This window comes from Cibotium barometz, chromosome 4 (assembly GCF_041138505.1).
Source record: "Cibotium barometz isolate CiBa-2024 chromosome 4, ASM4113850v1, whole genome shotgun sequence".
Taxonomy (NCBI): Eukaryota; Viridiplantae; Streptophyta; class Polypodiopsida; order Cyatheales; family Cibotiaceae; genus Cibotium; species Cibotium barometz.
Window position 1 is genome coordinate 24010906 of NC_141049.1, and position 20241 is coordinate 24031146.

A 20241-nucleotide genomic window follows, 5' to 3' on the forward strand; every position below is an offset into this window, starting at 1 on the left:
GGATTGTCAATTTCGAGCATGCCTGGCAGAGTTTCCTACTGGTGTGGTCATCTCTGTGATTGATTTTGCAGAGAACTACACCTTCACACCTTTTCAAGAGATACAATCTGAGTATTACTTCTCAGAGCAGGTAATGGTTATATTTCATAATATTTGTTTCGTGTTTGAGCTATATTACTTATTTGATTTTTTGTGTCCTAATCGTCTGTATTGCTTACCTCACCAGGTTGCTATTATGGTCCACATTAGCTATCGACATGCAAAGGCTCATGTAGATGGGATAGCGAGTATCCCCAAGATCCGTGTCATTATTCGAGAGAGTATCATTTCTATATCAGTGATGATCGTTCACATGATGCACATTTTGTACAACACTGTTTTCGTCTCCATGATGATTTTTTACGAGATTGTGAGATCATACGTGGCCACCAGTGATGGGTTTGGTCGGATGGTTGTGGTGCACAGTTCAAGTCGTCAACGATAATTCTATTGGCTCTACAGGTAGTACTTATGGTTCTCTTATATTGGCAATTAAACTAAATTCACTAGAACATCTTAAAGAAAACAATAACTAAGACTTTGTTTTATGGATTTATAGGTGGCATGTGCAGTCTAATATCCCAGTGATTTGGTCATTCTTTGAGACTGGTCACGGGAAGGGAGAGCATGATGGTGCGGGCGCGTGTGAAACGTGCCCTGAGGCGTCATCAACTGCACTACGGGGCAGGATGCTGAGTGGTTCAGAGATGCAGGCCACGTAGTCGAGTGGTGCTCCCAACATTTGTGTGGGAGTGCAGCATCATCATATCCCAAACGTGATGCTCGGATTGTCAGGAGATTTTTTTGGCATGTGGATGGTGGCATGATTGACCGTAGAGCCTCCCATGATTGTGACACAATACCTAGCACCTTGGGCTTACATTCCATCTCAGGAGCATGTGCATGGCAGCCCCCACTATTTACACACGACGGTTTGCATGCTTCTGTGGAGCCTCCCATGATTGTGACACAATACCTAGCACCTTGGGCTTACATTCCATCTCAGGAGCATGTGCATGGCAGCCCCCACTATTTACACACGACGGTTTGCATGCTTCTGTGGAGCATGTATGGATGGAGATTGGTCACATTGTGCCTCGAGAGGATGGGCAGATGCATGGATACAGATATTCCTCTCCCTCGAGCATCCTTCACATCCAGTGTTGTGTGATGAGCACACAGGTCCTACATTCATGGTCAGTTATGATGACTTGACAAATTTGCTATAAGAGGGTGATGTATTTGCTGCCAGTGAGGGAAATAGCAAGGGAGTAGACTACTATCTGATGAGTTGCACTAGGCCAAAGTGCATCCTTGACCAGGATACAGTGGATGATCATGGGTTTTCTTTTGACGCCCATAACATGATTGTGCAGGCCAATTCTACCAGCAGATTCAACTTCATCGGGGGAGTCTTGAGTTCCAGCAGTGGAAGTGGGAGTTAGAGGCATTTTAGTTCTCTCATCTAGTGGTTGCTACCAGGCTCACTCTTGATCGAGTATAGAGCCAAAAACACAGTTCTCACCCTCATTTTCGGCTTCGACCGAGTGGATGACCATGAGAGCATTCTAGAGCAGTTAAGAGAGCTAGAGAGAGTGCTGCTGAGACTAGATCTCTATCTTGATAGTGACTAAACTCAGACTAGCTGGGTTAGCTCACTTACATTGTACTTAGATTTTTTGGGAGTGACTAATCTCAGTTGTGACCAAACTTTGCAAGCATGTGGGGGTGGGTCCCCCCCACATGCTTGCAAAGTTTGGTCCCCATCGGAGCATGTTTGGGTACGATGGTATGGGGAAGGCCCGGATTTTCCATTGCCTCTTAAGCACCAAGAGACTTGAAAAATCCACACTGACCGCTAATTACCAATACAAACATACTCCGATTGTGACCAAACTTTGCAAACATGTGGAGGTGGGCCCCTCCCACATGCTTGCAAACTTTGGTTCCCATCGGAGCATGTTTGGGTACGATGGTATGGGGAAGGCCCGGTTTTTTGCTGGCCTCTTAAGCACTAAGAGACTTGAAAAATCCACACTGGGTGCTAATTACCAATCCAAACATGCTCTGATTATGACCAAACTTTGCATGCATGTGGGGGTGGGCTCCCCCCACATGCTTGCAAAGTTTGGTTCCCATCGAAGCATGTTTGGGTATGATGGTATGGGCAAGGCCCAGATTTTCCATGGCCTCTTAAGCACCAAGACTTGAAAAATCCACACTGGGCACTAATTACTAACCCAAACATGCTTCGATCATGACCAAACTTTGCAAGCATGTGAGGGTGGGCTCCCCCCACATGCTTGCAAAGTTTGGTTCCCCCCATCGGAGCATGTTTGGGTACGATGGCATGGAGATTTTCAACAAACAATATGATAGCCAAAGTGTTTAAAAATTTAAAAAAAATCAAGAACATCAACTAAAATGTAATGATAATAATGAAAAAACTCATAATGATATAAACATCAAATAAGTACATCAGAATGAAAATGAGCTACCCCAGCTAGTCTGAGGTTAGTCACTGCCCATAAATCTAAGTACAATGTAAGTGAGCTAACCCAGCTAGTCTGAGTTTAGTCACTATCAATGGCAACCCAATCAAAATCATCATCTCTATAACTGCTGTGGTCGACGTGCGCGTCTAGGCTGCTGTGCACGTCGAGGAGGCTGTGTCGGCTATACGGGGGTCGTCGAATATCTACGGGGAGGTTTGCCTCAAAGGCAGGATCATGAGCTGGTGCCGATGTACTCGAGAGCTCACGAGTCCCATAAGTTGCTATAGCCCTCTCCCTCTCTCTACGTCGTGCTACTGCAAGACCTCTCTGTCTCTAAACCCAAAATCTATAATCAGCAATGGTACATATCTGCCACTCTGCTCGTGTAAGCTCCTCTGTTGTTGTAAACACTGCTCATGAGAGAAGCAACACTACTGCTAGCACCATCACCTGAGGTGCCACTGGGACCAGCACCACCCACACGCTTATATGTTGTGATCTGGCTCTCGTGAAGGACTCTCTGGTATGCATCAAACTCATGTGCACTCCTTTCAATCTCTAGAGGCACCTCAGGCTCCTGATCTTTGTCATCGAGTCCCAAGTCAATAGACTGAGGTAAAATCAAGAGGCCTGCCAGTCCTAGCATCTACTTGAGCAAAGCCTGGGTGAAGATCATCAATGCCCAAAACTCTGTATGTCGCTAGGTCGACGCGTGCACAGCAAGAGGGACATGTTGAGAAGCGTACTAGCTCCTGGGTGATAGTCAGACCAAGATCACAGACCTGACAATATGTCAGGCCATGTGACACAGGAGCAGTGCGATGGTGGGCTATCCACTCATCTACATAAACAATATCGTGAAGGCTACGAAAGAAGGGACGAAAGCATCGCCTCCAAGTCTACCATGATATGTAATGTAGACGGTGTGTCTCTAGCACTCCTATGGATAGTCGTTAACTCGCGGTGTATCTCTGCGAGATGAGGTCCACAATAGACGAGCGGCCCTCCTCGTGGCCCTCCTCGCGTGAATCCATGCTAAAACCTAAGCCTAACACAAAGGTCCAATGTGAAAGGTCCAATGCTTAGTGCTAATAAGTAGCACTAATGAAATAATGCTTAGTGCTAAGTAGCACTAATGAAGCTATAAAACAATGCTTATGGGCCCACTAATGCTAATCCAAATCAAGAGAGTAAGGAGAGTGAAAACGACTTCTAACAATGAGGTCAAAAAAAAAGTTTTCCGGTTTTATAACCTCGAACGAGGTTCGGTGGCATCATGCACTTTAGGGTTTGCAAGATGTACGCTCTGGATTTTAGGGTTAGTGAGACAAACGACCAAAATACACACTTAATTTTAGGGTTGGTGAAGGATCGACAGCTGAGATTTGAAATTAGTATCTCGTTCGAGGTACATGGACGGCTTAGATTTTAAGTCATTACCACGATCGAGGTATGTTTGACGGTCGAGATTCATTTAATACCTCGATCGAGGTATGTTTGACGGTCGAGATTCATTTAATACCTCGATCGAGGTATGTTTGATGGTTGAGATTCATTTAATACCTCGATCTAGATATTTAAACGGCTGGGATTGCATCTTCCAATGTGCATGAATGGATGGTGGAGATTACATCTCTATACCTCGAGAACGAGATATGTGGACGGTGGAGATTGCATCTCTATACCTCGAACGAGATATGTGGACGGTGGAGATTGCATCTCTATACCTCGAACGAGGTATTTCAATGGTCGAGATTTTATTTCAATATCTCGTTTGAGATATGTGGACGGTGGAGATTGCATCTCTATACCTCGAACGAGCTATAGAGATGAATGGTCGAGATTTTATTTCAATATCTCATTCGAGATATGTGGACGGTGGAGATGGGTGGTCAAATATGCCTAGGGGGATACACCAGGGCATTGATGTGGATCTCCGAGTGGCATGAATATCTCGATCGAGATAGTGTGGTGGCGGCGGTGACCTGTATTGGTGACATGGATGATGACTGGAAATCCGGGCCTGCTAGCGTGGCATTAGTTGGTATCTCGTTCGAGATTTGTCGCTTTAGGCTTGGGAGGCACATGTCGTGTTTTAATTGATGGCGATATCACGATCGAGGTACTCCGCCCAAGATGCGTGGATGTCCCAATTTTAGAGAGAGTGAACGAAAGTGAGTACCCTCATCTTGCAACCACCCATGAGAAAGTTACTTATAAACAATTGGCTCTTATTCACACTTGGGCACCCAAACTTAATTCTAATCTATTAAGCTTGATCATTTGCTAACTATTCTCATAATATATACAACATTTATAGTATCATTTACATAACACTTATTTATATACAACATTTGCTAACTATTCTCAATATATATACAACATTTATAGTATCATTTACATAACACTTATTTAGCTACTCCCGTGTGTAGTAGTTTGTAAATCCCAAAGTGGGGTTAGGAATATTTCAACTGTCCAATAGACTAGCAATAATTGACCATTAAGAGGATGGTTTGTTTTAACATACCAAAATGCATGAAAGAACTCTATTGTAAGCCCATTCCATCTTGGGGACTTCCAATTTACGTAGATTTTTTAGAGCATCATCTAGTTCTTCCTCAATAAAAGATTGTGACTATGGGCTTTGGCTGAACATACTCTAAGAGGTTATGACGTGCATGGGATACTTCCTCATAAGGGGGCTAAGAGGCAATAAACATCTCTGCAAAATAGTGATGACAAATATAAGCAAGTTGTGCTTTGTTACATGTCCAAGTTCCATCAACAAATAGTTTCACTCTTGCAATATAGAGTGCTTACAGTGTTGAATGCAAGTCACAATCAATTGTTGACATCATTGCCACCATCCATAGGCAAGAGGTGTACACTTCTTTTCCTCCTTTTTTAGCTTCAGCATGTATATGTGTATAGGTAACTTTAGAAGTGCATTGAGCTCTAGCTCTAGGTTTTACAAGGTGAACCTTAGGGGTATCTATTTTGGCATGTATATGTGTATAGGTAACTTTAGAAGTGCATTGAGCTTTAAGGTTTGGTGTGTGAGAGAGAGAGTTATCATTGACTATTAGGGGTCTTCAACATGTGTACCTCAACATTAGGGGTCTTCAACATGTGTACCTCACGCGTGCAAGGGGCATACCTCTCAGTATGGTGGCTGGGTGACGGATTACATGCATGGAGGCGACTTGGATGCCAAGCTCACAAGAACATGGGGGGAGGAAAAACTATGAGGATATAAAACGATCGCGTGAGGAGGAAGAGAGGGAGCGAAAGAGAGTGACTCCAGATTGGATAGCAGAGAGGGTTTCTGGGCATGCTCAGAAGCCTTAGACGAGGGGTGGCAAGGTATTTTTGAAGGTTTCTCCTGACCTAATCGAGCATCAAGTTGGCTTGTTCTCACTTTACAGTGCTATATTCTGCTATGGGAAGCCTCCGTCGAAAGTAGATATCGAAAAATGGTTGCAAGAAGATGTTTTCCATGATAGAGTTGTGTCGTAGGTTTTCTACTTAGGGAAAGTATTCTTTAATGTTCTCTTTATCAAAAGCCAAGTTGTTTATGAGATGTTTGCCAGAGCCCCTTTATTCATGAATCAGAAACTAGTGCATGCAATGCCTTTTAACCCCTTCTTTGATGTAAATAAGAGTTTGGTTGAGGCATGTCCTGTGTAGGTAGAGATTGTGGGTCTACTACCCTGGTTGAGACCTGCGCTAAGGGAAATAGCTAGTGACATCGACCCAGTTCTTTATTTGTCTAAAGATGAAGCGCCAGGCTGTTAATCCAATAATGTTTGTATATCCTGGAATACGATGAATGAATCCCTAAAACAGTAGAAGTAGATTTGGGTGGGATGGGCAAACTAGAATTGAATATTAGATTTGGTCCATTCCTAGGTGCATGTTTTAGATGTGGCGGCTTTGGACATATTACAAGAAATTATGTGGGAGGGGCTCAAGGTAAACCTAGTAAAGAAAAATGAAGATAAAGAAAAAGAGGGGGAAAGTGGAGAGAGCATGACTAAGGGAAAGGAGTTGTGCAGGGAGGGTAATGAGGATAATAAAGGAAAAGGGGTCTTGCTAAACAAAGCTAATCCTTAGGTGAAGCGAAGTGGAAGAAAGTTAAAGGTAGAACTAGTGTGAGACAGGCTAAGGAAGAGGCAAGAAAATCTTTTACCAAAATGAGGCAGTTAAAGATAAATCAGGCAGCATACCATTAGGGAGTCTGAGGTCTATATTATATTCTAATCCCTTTAGAATATAATATAGAAAATCTTTTACCAAAATGAGGCAGTTAAAGATAAATCAGGTAGTTAAAGATAAATCAGGTAGTTAAAGATAAATCAGGCAGCATACCATTAGGGAGTCTGAGGTCTATATTATATTCTAATCCCTTTAGTCCATTATTAGGACAGGAGGAGAGTGAGACTTCTTCAGTTCAGAAGTTTAACTGGCAGGTTGATGAAGCCTGGAAACTGACTCAAAAGGAAGGGGAATAAAAAGGGAGTGAGGAGGAAGTGGACATGGTCCCTGAAATTGCTTTAATATGAATAAATTTTTTAGAATTACAAGGTGTACTTGGAATGTTAAGGGCATTAAAGATACGAAAAAAAACTCAACTTTTAGGGTCTAATGAAAGAGTGGGGTGTATCCATTTTTGTTATTCAGGAGCATAATTTGTTTGGGCCCAAGATGGTGAGGAAGGATAAGTTTAAGGATTGGACTGTATTATATGGGGGGGGTGAATGGGTGCTTTAGGGTTATGCTCATTATTAAAAGTAGTCTAAAGCCTAGTATTATACCTAATCATTCCAATGAGAGAATTTTGATTGTAGAAATTTTTGTTGAAGGGAAAAGGATTTGGCTAGTAAACCTTTATGGTGCTCAAAATCACAAAAATTAGAAATGAGATGCGGGAATGGATTAATAATTTGAATATCAAGAGTCAATGTATTATCATGGGGGATTTCAACATGGTTGAGAAAAAGAGGGATAGATGTGGGGGGAGTACTGTGTTGATTGGCCAAGAAAAGAGAAGGTGGGAAGCCTTGAGAGGAAGGATGGGATTGAGAGATGGATGGGAAATGGGGGACTGGGGACTAGACCCTGGATGTACATACTTCAGTCTTTAGTATTTTGGATCATCTTCCAGGTTAGACAGAGTTTTCTTTAACCAGCAGTTTGGATTCCTTATACCCTTAAGCTCTCAATTAATTATAGCACTGCCCTATCTGACCACATGCCTCTGAGATGGGGATGGCATGTTATGGAAAGGAAGTCAAGAGTAAACAATTTTCTGCTTAAGGGGATGAGCTTTTTAAGACACAAATCATAGAAAGGCTTAAAAGGAGAGCATCCTAGGGATCTTGGGGACTCTTTGCTAATGAGATGCAAGGGATAATTAGGGGGGTTGGTAAACTGAGGGCTAAGGAAAAGAGACAGGAAAGAGGGAAGTGGAGTGAACTCTTAAATCATCTCCAGAAAAAAAGACAAATAGGGAAGTTATCTGAAGAAGAGATTACTTTGTATTTTAATGTTAAGAAGGCTTAAAGAGTGAAGATGAGAACTGTTCTAGGAGAGTAGACAACAAATACAAATGGAAAATATTTAATAGCAAGAGGAAACTTGATAGGTACTTATTTAAGCTGACTAAGGTTAAGAGTTATAAAGAGGTGATGGGCAAAGTATTGGATGAGAATGGTCAAGAGATTGAGGGCATAGGTTTGATTGCTGAGAAATGGGTGAAATTTTTGGGATCTACTCTTAGCCTAAAAGAGGATTGGTCAGCCCGAAAGATATCAAGCTAAGAGCAAACTGCTTGAGTTAGTTAGCACTAGAATCATAAGGCTAAATGGCTAGAGAGGGATATAGAAGTGGATGAATGCTAGGATGCTCTACATAAACTAGGAAAGGAAAAATCACCAGGTGGGATGGTTTATCCGTAGAATTTTTCATAACGTTTAGCCATCTTTAAAGGATTTAGTGGGAAAAATTTATCGAGAGGCTTTTATGTTAGGTAACTTGGATAAGGATCTGAAAGAGGGGCTGGTGAAGCTTATTCCTAAGCAAGCTGCCTATGAGAGGTTCAATCATTGGAGGCCCATCACATTGCTGACTGTCATCTACAAAGTTTTGGCTAAAGTCATTGCTATCAGGATCACCCATGTTCTTCAAGATGTTTTCTCCAAGAGACAATATGGCTTTATTATGGGTAGTTGTATATATGATAATATCTATGCTACTATGTTGTGGGTAGAGACTTGGCCTTGAGGACAAATCAAAAATGTATTCTTATACAACTTGATTTGGAAAAAGCTTATGACAAAAGTCCTTTGTGGCAAGGGTAATGGAAAAACTAGGTTTTGGTATGAGGATGGCCACCTGTATCTATACCCTCACATTGGGAGGACACTCTAAATTGGTGTTGAATGGCAGGGTGGTAGGGGGGTTTGATGTGAATATGTCAATTTAGGAAGGGGCTGCCCCCTTGCCCTTTACTGTTTGCTATTGCTTCTCATCCCCTGATTGTGGCATTGGAATATGCTTCTGCTGAAGGGAAAGTAACTGGGTCGAAGTTGGGAAATGAGGAACAACTGGTAATACAATGCGTTGCTGATGATTCCCTTTTTTTTTTGAAAGCTAACAAATGATAATGTGAGAATGGCCTTAGGTATTATTCAGGATTTTGCTGATGCCTCAGGATCCAAATGTAACATACATAAGTCCAAAATTATAAGCCTCTCTGAGGACAATGATTTTGATCTTGAGAGATGGGGCTATGAGGTCATCAGAAGAGGGAAGATAGTTAGACACTTAGGGGTCCTTTTGGGGTGTATGTGACTAATAAACAACTCATTGATTGGGTCCTAGACAGGTTTTATATGAAGTTAAAGAAGTGGGAAGGCATCAGAGTCCCATTCCATGATAAAGTGTCCATATGCAACACAGTGCTGAATGCTTACATTATGTTTTTATGCCTGGTATTAGATTTGGGGAAAGGTCATTGTGGTAGAGAATTATAAAGCCCATAAGAGAATTCTTATGGAGGAATGACAGCTCTAATAAGAAGGCCTTAGCTTGGTTTGCATGGGACATATCAATTTTATCCAAGGAAGAGGGAGGCATTGGTATTTTGCATCTTCCATCTCATGCAATGGCTAGGATGGCATTACTGCTTCCTAAGTTCTTCACCAAAAGGAGATTTGGACAAAGATGTTGAAGGAACTGGTAGAAGGTTCTTATGTCTACTTTGAAGGCAAGTGGCAAGATCTAGGATGGAAAGATAAGATATTCTCCTATGCCCCCCCTTAAGATTATAGGCTCGTCTCTTGCGAGAATGTTGTGTAGCAAATGGAAAGAGACTTTGGGGTTGATGCTATGGGAGGGATGTCCTAGAGAAACTCTTTGTTATGCCTAGGGATTTGGTGGACACATAAATTCAATCCCCCCTTAGCTCTCCAAGATCCTAAAACTGCCAAAAAATTGAATAATAAAGGCCTCAAGAAGTTATCTGACTGTTGGGACAGGGCCTTGGTGGGGTGGAAGGATCCTGAACAACTTGAACCATAGGGAAGGACAACTAGTTAGATTAGTCCTAGACGAGGTGCAAAAGGATGGTCCTCTACTGCCTATGATGAATCTTGTTGGATAAAAGATTGGGTTTGGCACAATGGGGTCAAGTTGGATAGAGGGACCACTAAAAACTTGTATAAGGAATTGAGAAGGACTGAGGAGAATGTGGTTTATTGTAATAAAATTTGGAGGACAAGTTGGGGTCCTAATAGTTGGAGAAAAAGATGAAAGACAATTTGGGAATTGGACATCCCTACTAAGTTCCAAGTCTTTATTTGGAGAGTATGTATGGGAGCTCTTCCTCTTGGGATCAAATTGGTACAGAGAAATTTTACTAGTGGGTGCTGTCCTAGATGTAAAACTGCTCTTAAAGATGGGAAACATGCCTTTTGGGATTACCCAGCTATCAGAAGCACCTGGTCCATAATTGGCAGATGGGTTTATAACTGTACTGGGATGCATGGACAATGGGAGGACTGGCTGCTTGTTGGAAGATGGGCATCTAGTGAGGAACATGCTGATTCTATTTTTAACATAATAGATTTTGCTATCTTTGGGAAACCTGGAACACTAGGAATTGCATTGTATTTCAAAAAGTAGTTGATGCAGGGGTTGATGTGACAGAGCTGATGTATAAATGTGTTCATATGTGTTGGTCTATACATTTGGTTAATAAACTGAATAAGGATGAGATGGTATAGATGATTCAGGCATTGCAGGCAACCATATCTTGACTTTCTTGATGGAAGGGGAAACTTTTAGGCATACGGGGTTGAGCCTAACTAGTTGCTGTTTTTGTATTCAGGGAATAACACATTTGAAGCCAAGGGTAAGACCAATAAAATTTGACCCAAGGACTAAGAGATGGTACAAAAAAGTCAAGCAGGTGGACCATACTTTTGTGGCTTTTATTGAGAATCCAGTTGGTACCAGACCAATTGTCAAAGTTTGGTCCAATAAGGGGGATGTCTTGGAGCAACAGTCATAAGGATGCACTTCTAAGGTCTTGATTGAAGCTTGTATCTAGCTTGGATATCAAGTATCATGGAAAAGTCTTCTTTTGTATTTGAGGATAATAGATGGACTTTGATTAGTAACTTGTTGAATAAGGCCTGAAGTATGTTAAATCAGGGATAAAGATGTAAAAGCAGCTTTTTGGTATATAAATATATATATATATATATATGTATTGGTCCCAAAAATAAGACGAAGAAGAAGAAGTGCATGGAGCTTTAGCTCTAGGTTTTACAAGGTGAAACTTAGGGGTGTCCATTCTGGAAGGCTGACCCGCATAGATCTACTGCTTTACCTAGATAGTTGTATGCTTCAAGAGCTTTTCATCTTGCTCATGACAAAGAAAACGAACATCGTTTTGTTTTTTCTTGTCAGATTGAACTGTTCAAACAACGCTGTGTCAAGTCTTCCCTCGAGCCTCGGTTACTGCATAGAGCTGGTAGAGCTCAAGGTACGTCATATTCGAATATCTCTGCCAAGAAATTGACTTGAGATCTTAATGTTAACTGGAATCACTCTTAGTTTTCATACCTTTGGTCATGCGATGCAATAACAGCCTTTTTCACACTTCCATTTTTGGGTGGGGGTGCAAGGGGCAAGAAGGATGAAGGGATGCATGGCCAAGTAGGGAGGGATCTAAGGGGTGGAGAAAGGGATGTGGGGTGGAAAGTGAGACTAAGAGAGTAGTGCTAAGGGGATGGGTGGGGTGGGAGGCAATGGAGGAGATGAAGAAGGTGAGGAGGGGAGATGAAGAGTAAAAGGGTGGGGTGATATAGAAGGGTACAGATATGGACAGTGGGGCGCATGGGTGAGCCCAATACTTCTTCACCCTTGAGTTTTTGAACATTAAGTGACAAGTGGGTGTACGAGAAGGTCTGCTATCAGATTGCTGATTCTTTCCGTGCACACTTGTTGGTGCACCTAATATTATTATGGAAAAATGGTTTGATGAATGTAGGAGCCTTGAGTAGATGGCTATATGTTGTAGAAAAGCCGTGCCTAGGGTAGTGGCGGGAACTTGTCCTTAAGCTGAGTAGGGTGCAGGTTTTGAAGGCTGATTGTGGGGTTGAGCATGTAGACCTGAAAGCTATCTTTGGGATGGGTTTTGACATCAAAGACTACCAGGAACAGTTTTAGGAGACAACATAGGCTTGTGCAATAGGATTTTAGCTTGGATGTTGATGTGCGACTTTTAGTAAAGGTTACAGAGTATCAGCAAGAGAGAAAGAGAGATCCCTTCCTTTTAAAGTATAAATAAGTGGGCACACATGACTATTCATGCCTTTAAACATGTAAAATAAAGGCACACAGTTTATCCACTTAAAACCACATGCATACTTAAATACTGGACACCGCACTAAGGGCTGGAAAGATGGTATGACACCCCCTCGCCCCCTATCTTACGGATTTTATTCCAAAACTCCAAATACCTGTGTGTGTTCATTATACCTTAGTTGACCAGAATTCTCCTTGATTACCCAGACTCATGATAGACCAATCTGAAAGACTAGATCCAGACCGTTGCATTGAGATTGAGGGAGGGGACCTGAGAGTGGTTCATCTCTTTGGAGGTTCAAATGGTGATACACACCTTGGAGACATATACCTTTTCTTACAACCTTGATTTGGTTTGGTATTTTGTCTTTTGTAGGAGCCGTGGCTTATGACTAAGATGGTTCATATATAGGTGACGATGTGGAAACATTAGACGTGCGTGAAACCAGATTATGTAGTTAGTTGTCAGATGTAGTTTGAGTTTCCCTTGCTCATTCCCAAGAGTGGAAATATCTTAGAAGGGGAAGTATGTTAGCTAACCCTTGGGAATATTGGCCCAATCCGGCAAGGTCAGGGGAGTCTTGGGATTAGGGAAAGTAGGTTGATATGTGTGGCTAAGGTGGATTATTAGTGAAACCATAGTTACTGGCTATTTATGACTATTAATCACTATGTAAGTGATTTGTGGGTTTATTATAGTTGTTGACATTGGGCCTGAGCCTAGAGACCACATACTCCCGCCATGGACTTGGTAGATGGGAGTGAGCCTTAGCCTTCAGCTCGGGGTGGTTTGCAGTCATAACCTACAGTTGGGAGGTGAGCTAGTTTGCACCCCTTCTAGATAGTACTAATCTTTCTTTCTTTCAATCTTCAAACGGTGCAGGGGCCTGCCTGCCTACCCACACTTGACATTCCGAAGATTGCATGATTACTTGAAGGCAAAGGGTACATGATGGTCAGTAATTGAAGAGACAAAGATCAAGTTATTGGTCCAGAAGTGGAGATTTGATTAGAAAATGTTGCATAAAGAGACATAAAAAGCCTGAATGCTTTATTTTAATGCTTATTCGAAATTATTAGCGAAAAATGTTGCTTTTGAGATTTGTGTGCAGTTTCAAATGTAATAGGGAAGTGACCAATGTACATGTGTTGGATTACTGGCGCGGGTGATGGTTGGCCCGATCATCAATGATAGGAAGGGCAACTTAGTCTCTTGATGAGGATACCATTCTCCTAGGCTGCTCAATATGCACACCACCCACACTGTAGTTGTGTGATTTTTTTGTCATTTGCTCTTTGATCTGCTATTTTGGCCTTTCCCAAGACTCTAGCATGCCCTTTTTATCTCTCTCGCTCTCTCCCCCTCCCCTTTCTTCCCCCTTTTCTTTTTCCCTCCTCTACTGCCTTAATCAAGACTCTCCTTGGGTCCTTGCAAAGTACACATTGCATCAAAATTTTCAAATCTTCTCTTATTATCATGTTGAACAATGCAGGTTTGAAGCATTTACCTGGTTGCTCGGGCATGGAAATGAATAAAAACCCAGACTATTTTTCTATACATCCTCCTAAACTTGAGGATGCAGGTCTTGAAGATCCTGCACTGCCCATAGAAGGCATTCAGGTATGCATCATCTACCCATATCTGCTCATTTTTTAACTATCTTCATTCACTTTTTTGTTTTAATGTCGGCATAATGTAGTTACGTTCTTTGCATGTTTGAAAGCCAAGTGGAACAGGGTTATGATATATGGAGAAAGGAGAGGTGTGACAAGTGGCATGAGGTGGGTTATGAAGATACCCTTGGTTCGAATGTAAATCTCTGTAAAATGTGGTGTCATTTTTTTGCAGGAAGCTTTCCGGCGTGTAGCTGACTTGGCCAAGCCAAAATCTGGTCTTAGTGTTCATCTTGTGGATGCAGTGGTGGATCCTTCCCCGGAACTAGAAGAAGAACGTGAATCGTGTGTTGACCCAGTGATTGATGGGATTACACCACACAAGGATGTGATTGTGTGTCCGCCAGATCGACTCAAGGAAGGTGTATTACTGGAAGAGAAGGATGTTGGACTGGAACTTGGGGAAGAAAAGTGTATTGTAGGTGAGAATGATCCTGCAAAAGATTCTCAGGCATTATTCTAGAACACTGCATTGACCAGAGACCAGACCTTAGCAAAGAAATGTGTATTAGGTGAGAATGATCCCGCACAAGATTCTCAGGCATCATTCTAGAGCAATGCAATGACCAGACCTTGGAAAAGAAAAATGTATATTAGGTGAGAATGATCCCACACAAGATTCTCCTGCGAAATTCTAGAACACTGCTTTGTCGTAGTGCATGCTTTCAAAGTCGCCATGTACCTTTAAAGTTTAACGAGGTAACGAGTACACGTCAGATTTCAATGGTGTATATCACTGTCATAGTTTTAAAAATCTAGAGTTGAGTCTTTAAACCAATGCTCAAAGGAACTTTATGGTCAAATATACTGCTTGTAAATATCATTTATGTTCTTTTATGCTTAAGCAATGAAGAGAAGTCAGTGGCTTGCTTTTGGATCTGGGAATGGTAACATCGACATGTCCGTCTACTTGAAGATTGATTGCTATAGGTACATCGGTACATCTTTGAGCTTTTAATAACTCTCTCTCTCTCATGATAAGGCTACAAAATCAGTGACCTCCTCAGTTTGATTGGCTGTGATTTAAAATTGCAAGCATGATTCTATTAAGCATGTGTTTATATAGTGCTCTAGAGAGCACTTCTACTTAAACCAATTACATCACTAGTGAATTGGAGAGATCACCCAATAAGATGAGACTGCTTGATTACTCTTCCTTGGTGACAGCAAGATGTGATTTCTTACTACTGTAAACCATGTTAAAATCCCAAAATTCATACTAAAAGGCCACTTCAAAGAGAGAATGATGAAGCCAAATTCTAGTGCAATATACAGAGAAGATGTAAAAGCCAAGCATCTAAGCATTGCTCTCTCAAGGATCGTGTAAGGTTGCACAACTGCCCATATTGCTGGTTTTATATTACCGTCTTTAAAGGGTGGTTTTATTGGGCTTACCGTTTCACAAAGAGGTTTTTATTGAGACAGTGCTCTCTCTCTCTCTCTCTCTCTCTCTCTCTCTCTCTCTCTCTATATATATATATATATATGCACACGTGTATGCAAAGACTATTTAGTTGACATCGACCTTTTTAATATACTTTTGTGCGTGCATGCATGAAATGACTATGAGATCTGCTAGTATATCTCTTGACATATTCGTTGCTGTCTCCATGCATATATACCTAGGGAGTAACTAAAGCTAACTTGCCTAGAGGTTGGTATAAATATGTTCATGATATGACAGTATTATATGCTACAAACACAATCAACACTTTGATGACACGAAGGGATATGTGCATGTGCATGCACGCACATGTGCACATGCATGTGTGTGTGCTTGTGTGTGTGTGTGTGTGTGTGTGTGTGTGTGTGAGAGAGAGAGAGAGAGAGAGAGAGATTTTGAATTGAATATTCAAGTGTACATTCATTGACTTGGACTATAGTCAAGATCATGGGGATCATCTTCTTCACTACTAGTAATATATGATTCATAGTCTTCTGTTTCCTCTTCATCTTCTCCTTCCTCTCCCTCATCCTCTCTTGCTTCATCTTCACCTTGAAGTAGACTTTCACCATCATCATCATTCTCCTCGTTGGTATCTCCCTCGTCCTCTCCACTTTCATCATTTTCTTCTTCTCTGTTGTGTTCACCTTGTATCAATGTTTCTCCTTGGTCTTCATTCGACATGTTGATTTCTCCTTCATCACCTCCTTGGTCAGTCTCTTGTGACACTTCAACCTCATCAATGATTGCTCGAATGTCTTCTTCTAAGGTGAAATCAACAGGTTGACCTGTTTGAGCATCCCACAGCCTTGCATCATCAGGATACTTATTTGCCATCCCAAAGATTTCATACAAGAGCTTATGCAGGTCTTTATTACATACACAACACCTTGTTCTAGTTGGCATGACTTGTGCAAGGCACACCAGGTGGTACCTATGCCCACAATTAAGGGTATACCATCCAGAAGCAGTGTCAAATTCCTCGAGGCAAATGGGGCATGACCCTATATTCTCATCATGAAGGGGAGTTGCACATGAAGCCATTGCCACCTCTTGAGGTTTCTGAGCAATAAGAACCTCAAACATTTGGCCCTTTCTTACTTTTGCGCGTGTTCGCCTAGCCAATACATGCCTTGTATCATCTAGTTCCTTCTTGTATTCATATGACTTAAGAACTTCTACTCTTAGTGCTACTTGTAGTGCATGGATCTTATTTTGCAACATAGTTATCTCTCTTCTTTCACTTGTAGATTGGTTAACTTTGGCTGAGAAAATGTAATCTTTCAAGGCATCAATCTCTTCTTTTAGACAATTGTTCTCCTCTTGAAGAATAATGCACAGTTTTTGTAACCTCTCCAGATAGGCAACCTCTTGGTCAAGGTTTTCTTCAAACTTCTTTAGTAATGGTTCGATGCAAGATAGAAATAGCTCTTGAGATTTCTTGTTTTGATCCTCCTTTTCTTTGTTACTTGGATCTTTTGTAGGTACAATCAAGTCATAATAATCCCCTGCAAATTACAATATAAAGAGATGTTAACAAGGTTGATGGTCTTTAATGTATTTGAGAGAGAAAAAAATGAAACCTTGAAAATGGCTCATTTTGATGTATATCTTGCGGTCACTCTGAGATAGTGCAATGGGATCATCTCCTCCACAATGCTCTCTCTCTCTCTCTCTCTCTCACACACACACACACACGCACACACAATGCTCTCTCTTTCTCTCTCACACACACACACACACCCACCCACACGTTTAGAGACCACAAATAGCTCTCTCTCTCTCTCTCTCTCTCTCTCACACACACACACACACACACACACAACATTTAGAGACCACAAATAGCGCTCTCTCTCTCTCTCTCTCTCTCTCTCTCTCACACACACACACACACCCACCCACAACATTTAGAGACCACAAATATATTCAACTCTCAACACACACACACACACACACAACATTTAGAGACCACAGCTAGCTCTCTCCCTCTCTCTCTTTCTCTCTCTCTCTCACACACACACACATCCACAACATTTAGAGACCACAAATATAACATTCAGCTCTCAACATTTTTTAACACGCATATTATGATTATTTGATAAAAACATATTATTATTATTATTATATATGTTACCTTCAAGGGTAATGGTGGTAGTGCCCTCCTCCCCACTCATACGAGAGACGCTCCCAGTGGCTGTGCCATCTTCTCTCTCGCGCACGTGTGAGGGGGTGCCCTCCTCACCTCTCTTTGCATGCTCTTCTGCACCGTCGCATGAGATCATTATGATAATTATATGATTCCAATCACACAAAGTTACAATCCCCAATGGCTGCCTCTAAGGTGGACCTTAAACTGATGGAGCTAAGGTATCATCTTATAATGATTAACAATAACAATTACAATTCTAATCCCACAAAGTTTCTAATGCCTGATGGCTGCCGCTAAGGTGGATCTTTGATTGATGGAGGATGCTGGCCTCTTGTAGCCACCATTTGATTCTTAGCTTGAGGAAAGCCCTCAGGGATAACTTGTAAGGGTGCAAGTCGCACGGTATAACTAAAATATTTCGATAGATTTTGGAAGATTCTAGATCTTTGAGGACACTCCAAAGAAGGCCACTATATGTATATTCTATGAGTGGATTTGCCAAGCTAAAGAAAAGCAAGGCATATAATATATAAGGCTTTACTTGAGAAAAAAGGTTACCTTGTACATTCCATTTCAAAAACCACACCTTAAACATGAGATGCTTACTCTTAAGGCATCAATATATATGAGTCCCAAACTTTCTTTTACATTATTTATTATTTAGTCTGGTGAATGGAGTAAAACCTTAGGAGTAGGTTGAAGAAAAATGACTTGACCTAGGGACTTTACGTACGATAATGTTTTTTTTTTCAAGTCTATCTTCCGATGCTTCTTCGTAACCGCCTCAGGATAATGATAAAGGGTGGACTTCAAGAAGCCATTCAAGGCTGTGGCCTCAAATGTGAGAGAGAGAGAGAGAGAGAGAGAGAGAGAGAGAGAGAGAGAGATTCCCTAACTTTTTTTTAATTGATCCCGTGCAATAGAGTGAAACCGATAGAGAGAAAACGAACTTTGTATTTTTTTTTTCGGGCATTTGCATTCTAATTTTTCCATAGTTGCCTTGTTTTAAAAAAATTCAAAGAGAGAGAGAGAGAGAGAGAGCGCTACTGAACATTCATGGTGCGTTTTTTTGGGCGTTTAAACTAACGTTATAACCTTAGACTTGAACCTTAGTCTAAACCTTACTCCATTCATTAATTAGTGCCCACTTGCGGGTACTAATTAATGGATATGGAAGTATGAATGAATATGGGAGTATTATAGCTAGACTTTTTTGCAATCTCCTCTCTCCTTCACCCACTTCATCCACATGGTTGATTACACATGTTCTATTTTGATCTTGCTTAAGGATAAACACAATTAGAACTCAAGAAAACTTAACCTCTAAGTTGTACATTTTGTTTCAAGGACCATACCTTAAACATGAGACATGTTTACATGGGCATAATTATAGAGACTCTCCATAATCTCTTCTCAACTTCAACCACTTCATGTCAACACAGTTCATTAGTCATGTTAGATTAGCAACTTACTTAGGATAATTTTTACTTTACACTCTTGCCAACCACACAAACTTGTTTTATGATCCATCCATGATTTGCTCACTATTTTAGAACTTCATGTATACTCAACCATTAAGTTAAACTTTTTGGATGTACTTTATTCTTGTTTCAGTACATGATATGTATACTTCAATATTTTAACATAAAAGTTCAAAAACCATAGCATTTATGTCATGAATACATTTTTAAAGAAATGTACATGTAGAAGAATCACCATATCCATCTAATAAAAGTGCCTTGATTCTAAATTGATGCAATAGTGCACGGGTATGAAGCATTTATGTCATGAATACATTTTCAAAGAAATGCACATGTAGAAGAATCACCATATGCATCTAATAAAAGTGCCTTGATTCTAAATTGATGTAATAGTGCATGGGTATGAAGCATGGCAAGAATTATGAGGATTCTATTCAGTTTTATTATATGGCAAAAAAGTTATGAGGATTCTATTAAGTTTTATTATATGGCAAAAAAGTTATGAGGATTCTATTAAGTTTTATTATATGGAAAAAAATGTGAACTTTCTGGTGATGTTTTTTTTTTTAATGTGACTAATGAAGACTAAACATGTGTACTAGATTACTTTGCATTAATTATATTTAAATTTTTTCTAATTCACTTAGAACTATAAAATAAAAACATTAAATAATAAGTGTCTTTAAAAAAAGAGAAAAAAACCACTGAACTTGGAATTCACTCATTTTTAAAATCTCTTTCAAACATAAAACTTTGATAAAAATATCAATATCCAAAAAGAGCAGTCTTTGTAATCCTAGAGTTTATAAACTCTTAGTCATTAGTGACTCTCTATTTTTTTGTATCACTAGTCTTTGTAATCCTAGAGTTTATAAACTCTTAGTCATTAGTGACTCTCTATTTTTTTGTATCACTAGTCTTTGTAATCCTAGAGTTAATAAACTCTTAGTCATTTGAGTCTTCTTGATTCTATGTATTATTTTGTAATTACTTTTGTATGATTTGTATCAGAATCTTTAAATTCCATTTACACCTTTTCATTTTTTCATGTTTGTCCTTTACCAACAATTATTATTCATTGTGGTA

The 20241-nt window shown here is 40.5% G+C and overlaps 2 protein-coding genes across 2 annotated transcripts; one reads left to right on the plus strand and one right to left on the minus strand.

Annotated features, from left to right (window-relative positions):
- Positions 1-11321: 11321 nt before the first annotated feature.
- LOC147639063 (uncharacterized) lies at positions 11322-14805 on the plus strand. The gene is made up of 4 exons (XM_086786970.1): positions 11322-11370; positions 11508-11583; positions 13901-14028; positions 14257-14805. Exons 3-4 carry the CDS (start codon positions 13930-13932, stop codon positions 14542-14544), a joined length of 387 nt encoding a protein of 128 aa, XP_086643096.1. The 5' UTR covers positions 11322-11370; positions 11508-11583; positions 13901-13929; the 3' UTR covers positions 14545-14805.
- Positions 14806-15944: 1139 nt separating this feature from the next.
- Positions 15945-17958, minus strand: LOC147639064 (uncharacterized). The gene is made up of 2 exons (XM_086782732.1): positions 17660-17958; positions 15945-17033 (listed from the first exon to the last, which is right to left on the minus strand). The coding sequence occupies exons 1-2, from the start codon at positions 17805-17807 to the stop codon at positions 15946-15948; spliced, it is 1236 nt and encodes a 411-aa protein (XP_086638858.1). The 5' UTR covers positions 17808-17958; the 3' UTR covers position 15945.
- Positions 17959-20241: the final 2283 nt, after the last annotated feature.

Bases quoted from the DNA above. Each gene is read 5' to 3' on its own strand.
- LOC147639063 (XM_086786970.1), top strand. From the start codon at position 13,930: ATGGAAATGAATAAAAACCCAGACTATTTTTCTATACATCCTCCTAAA. The intron at 14,029-14,256 runs GTATGCATCATC...ATTTTTTTGCAG, and splicing joins TGCCCATAGAAGGCATTCAG to GAAGCTTTCCGGCGTGTAGC.
- LOC147639064 (XM_086782732.1), bottom strand. From the start codon at position 17,807: ATGATCTCATGCGACGGTGCAGAAGAGCATGCAAAGAGAGGTGAGGAG. The intron at 17,034-17,659 runs GTAACATATATA...TGTAATTTGCAG, and splicing joins TACCACCATTACCCTTGAAG to GGGATTATTATGACTTGATT.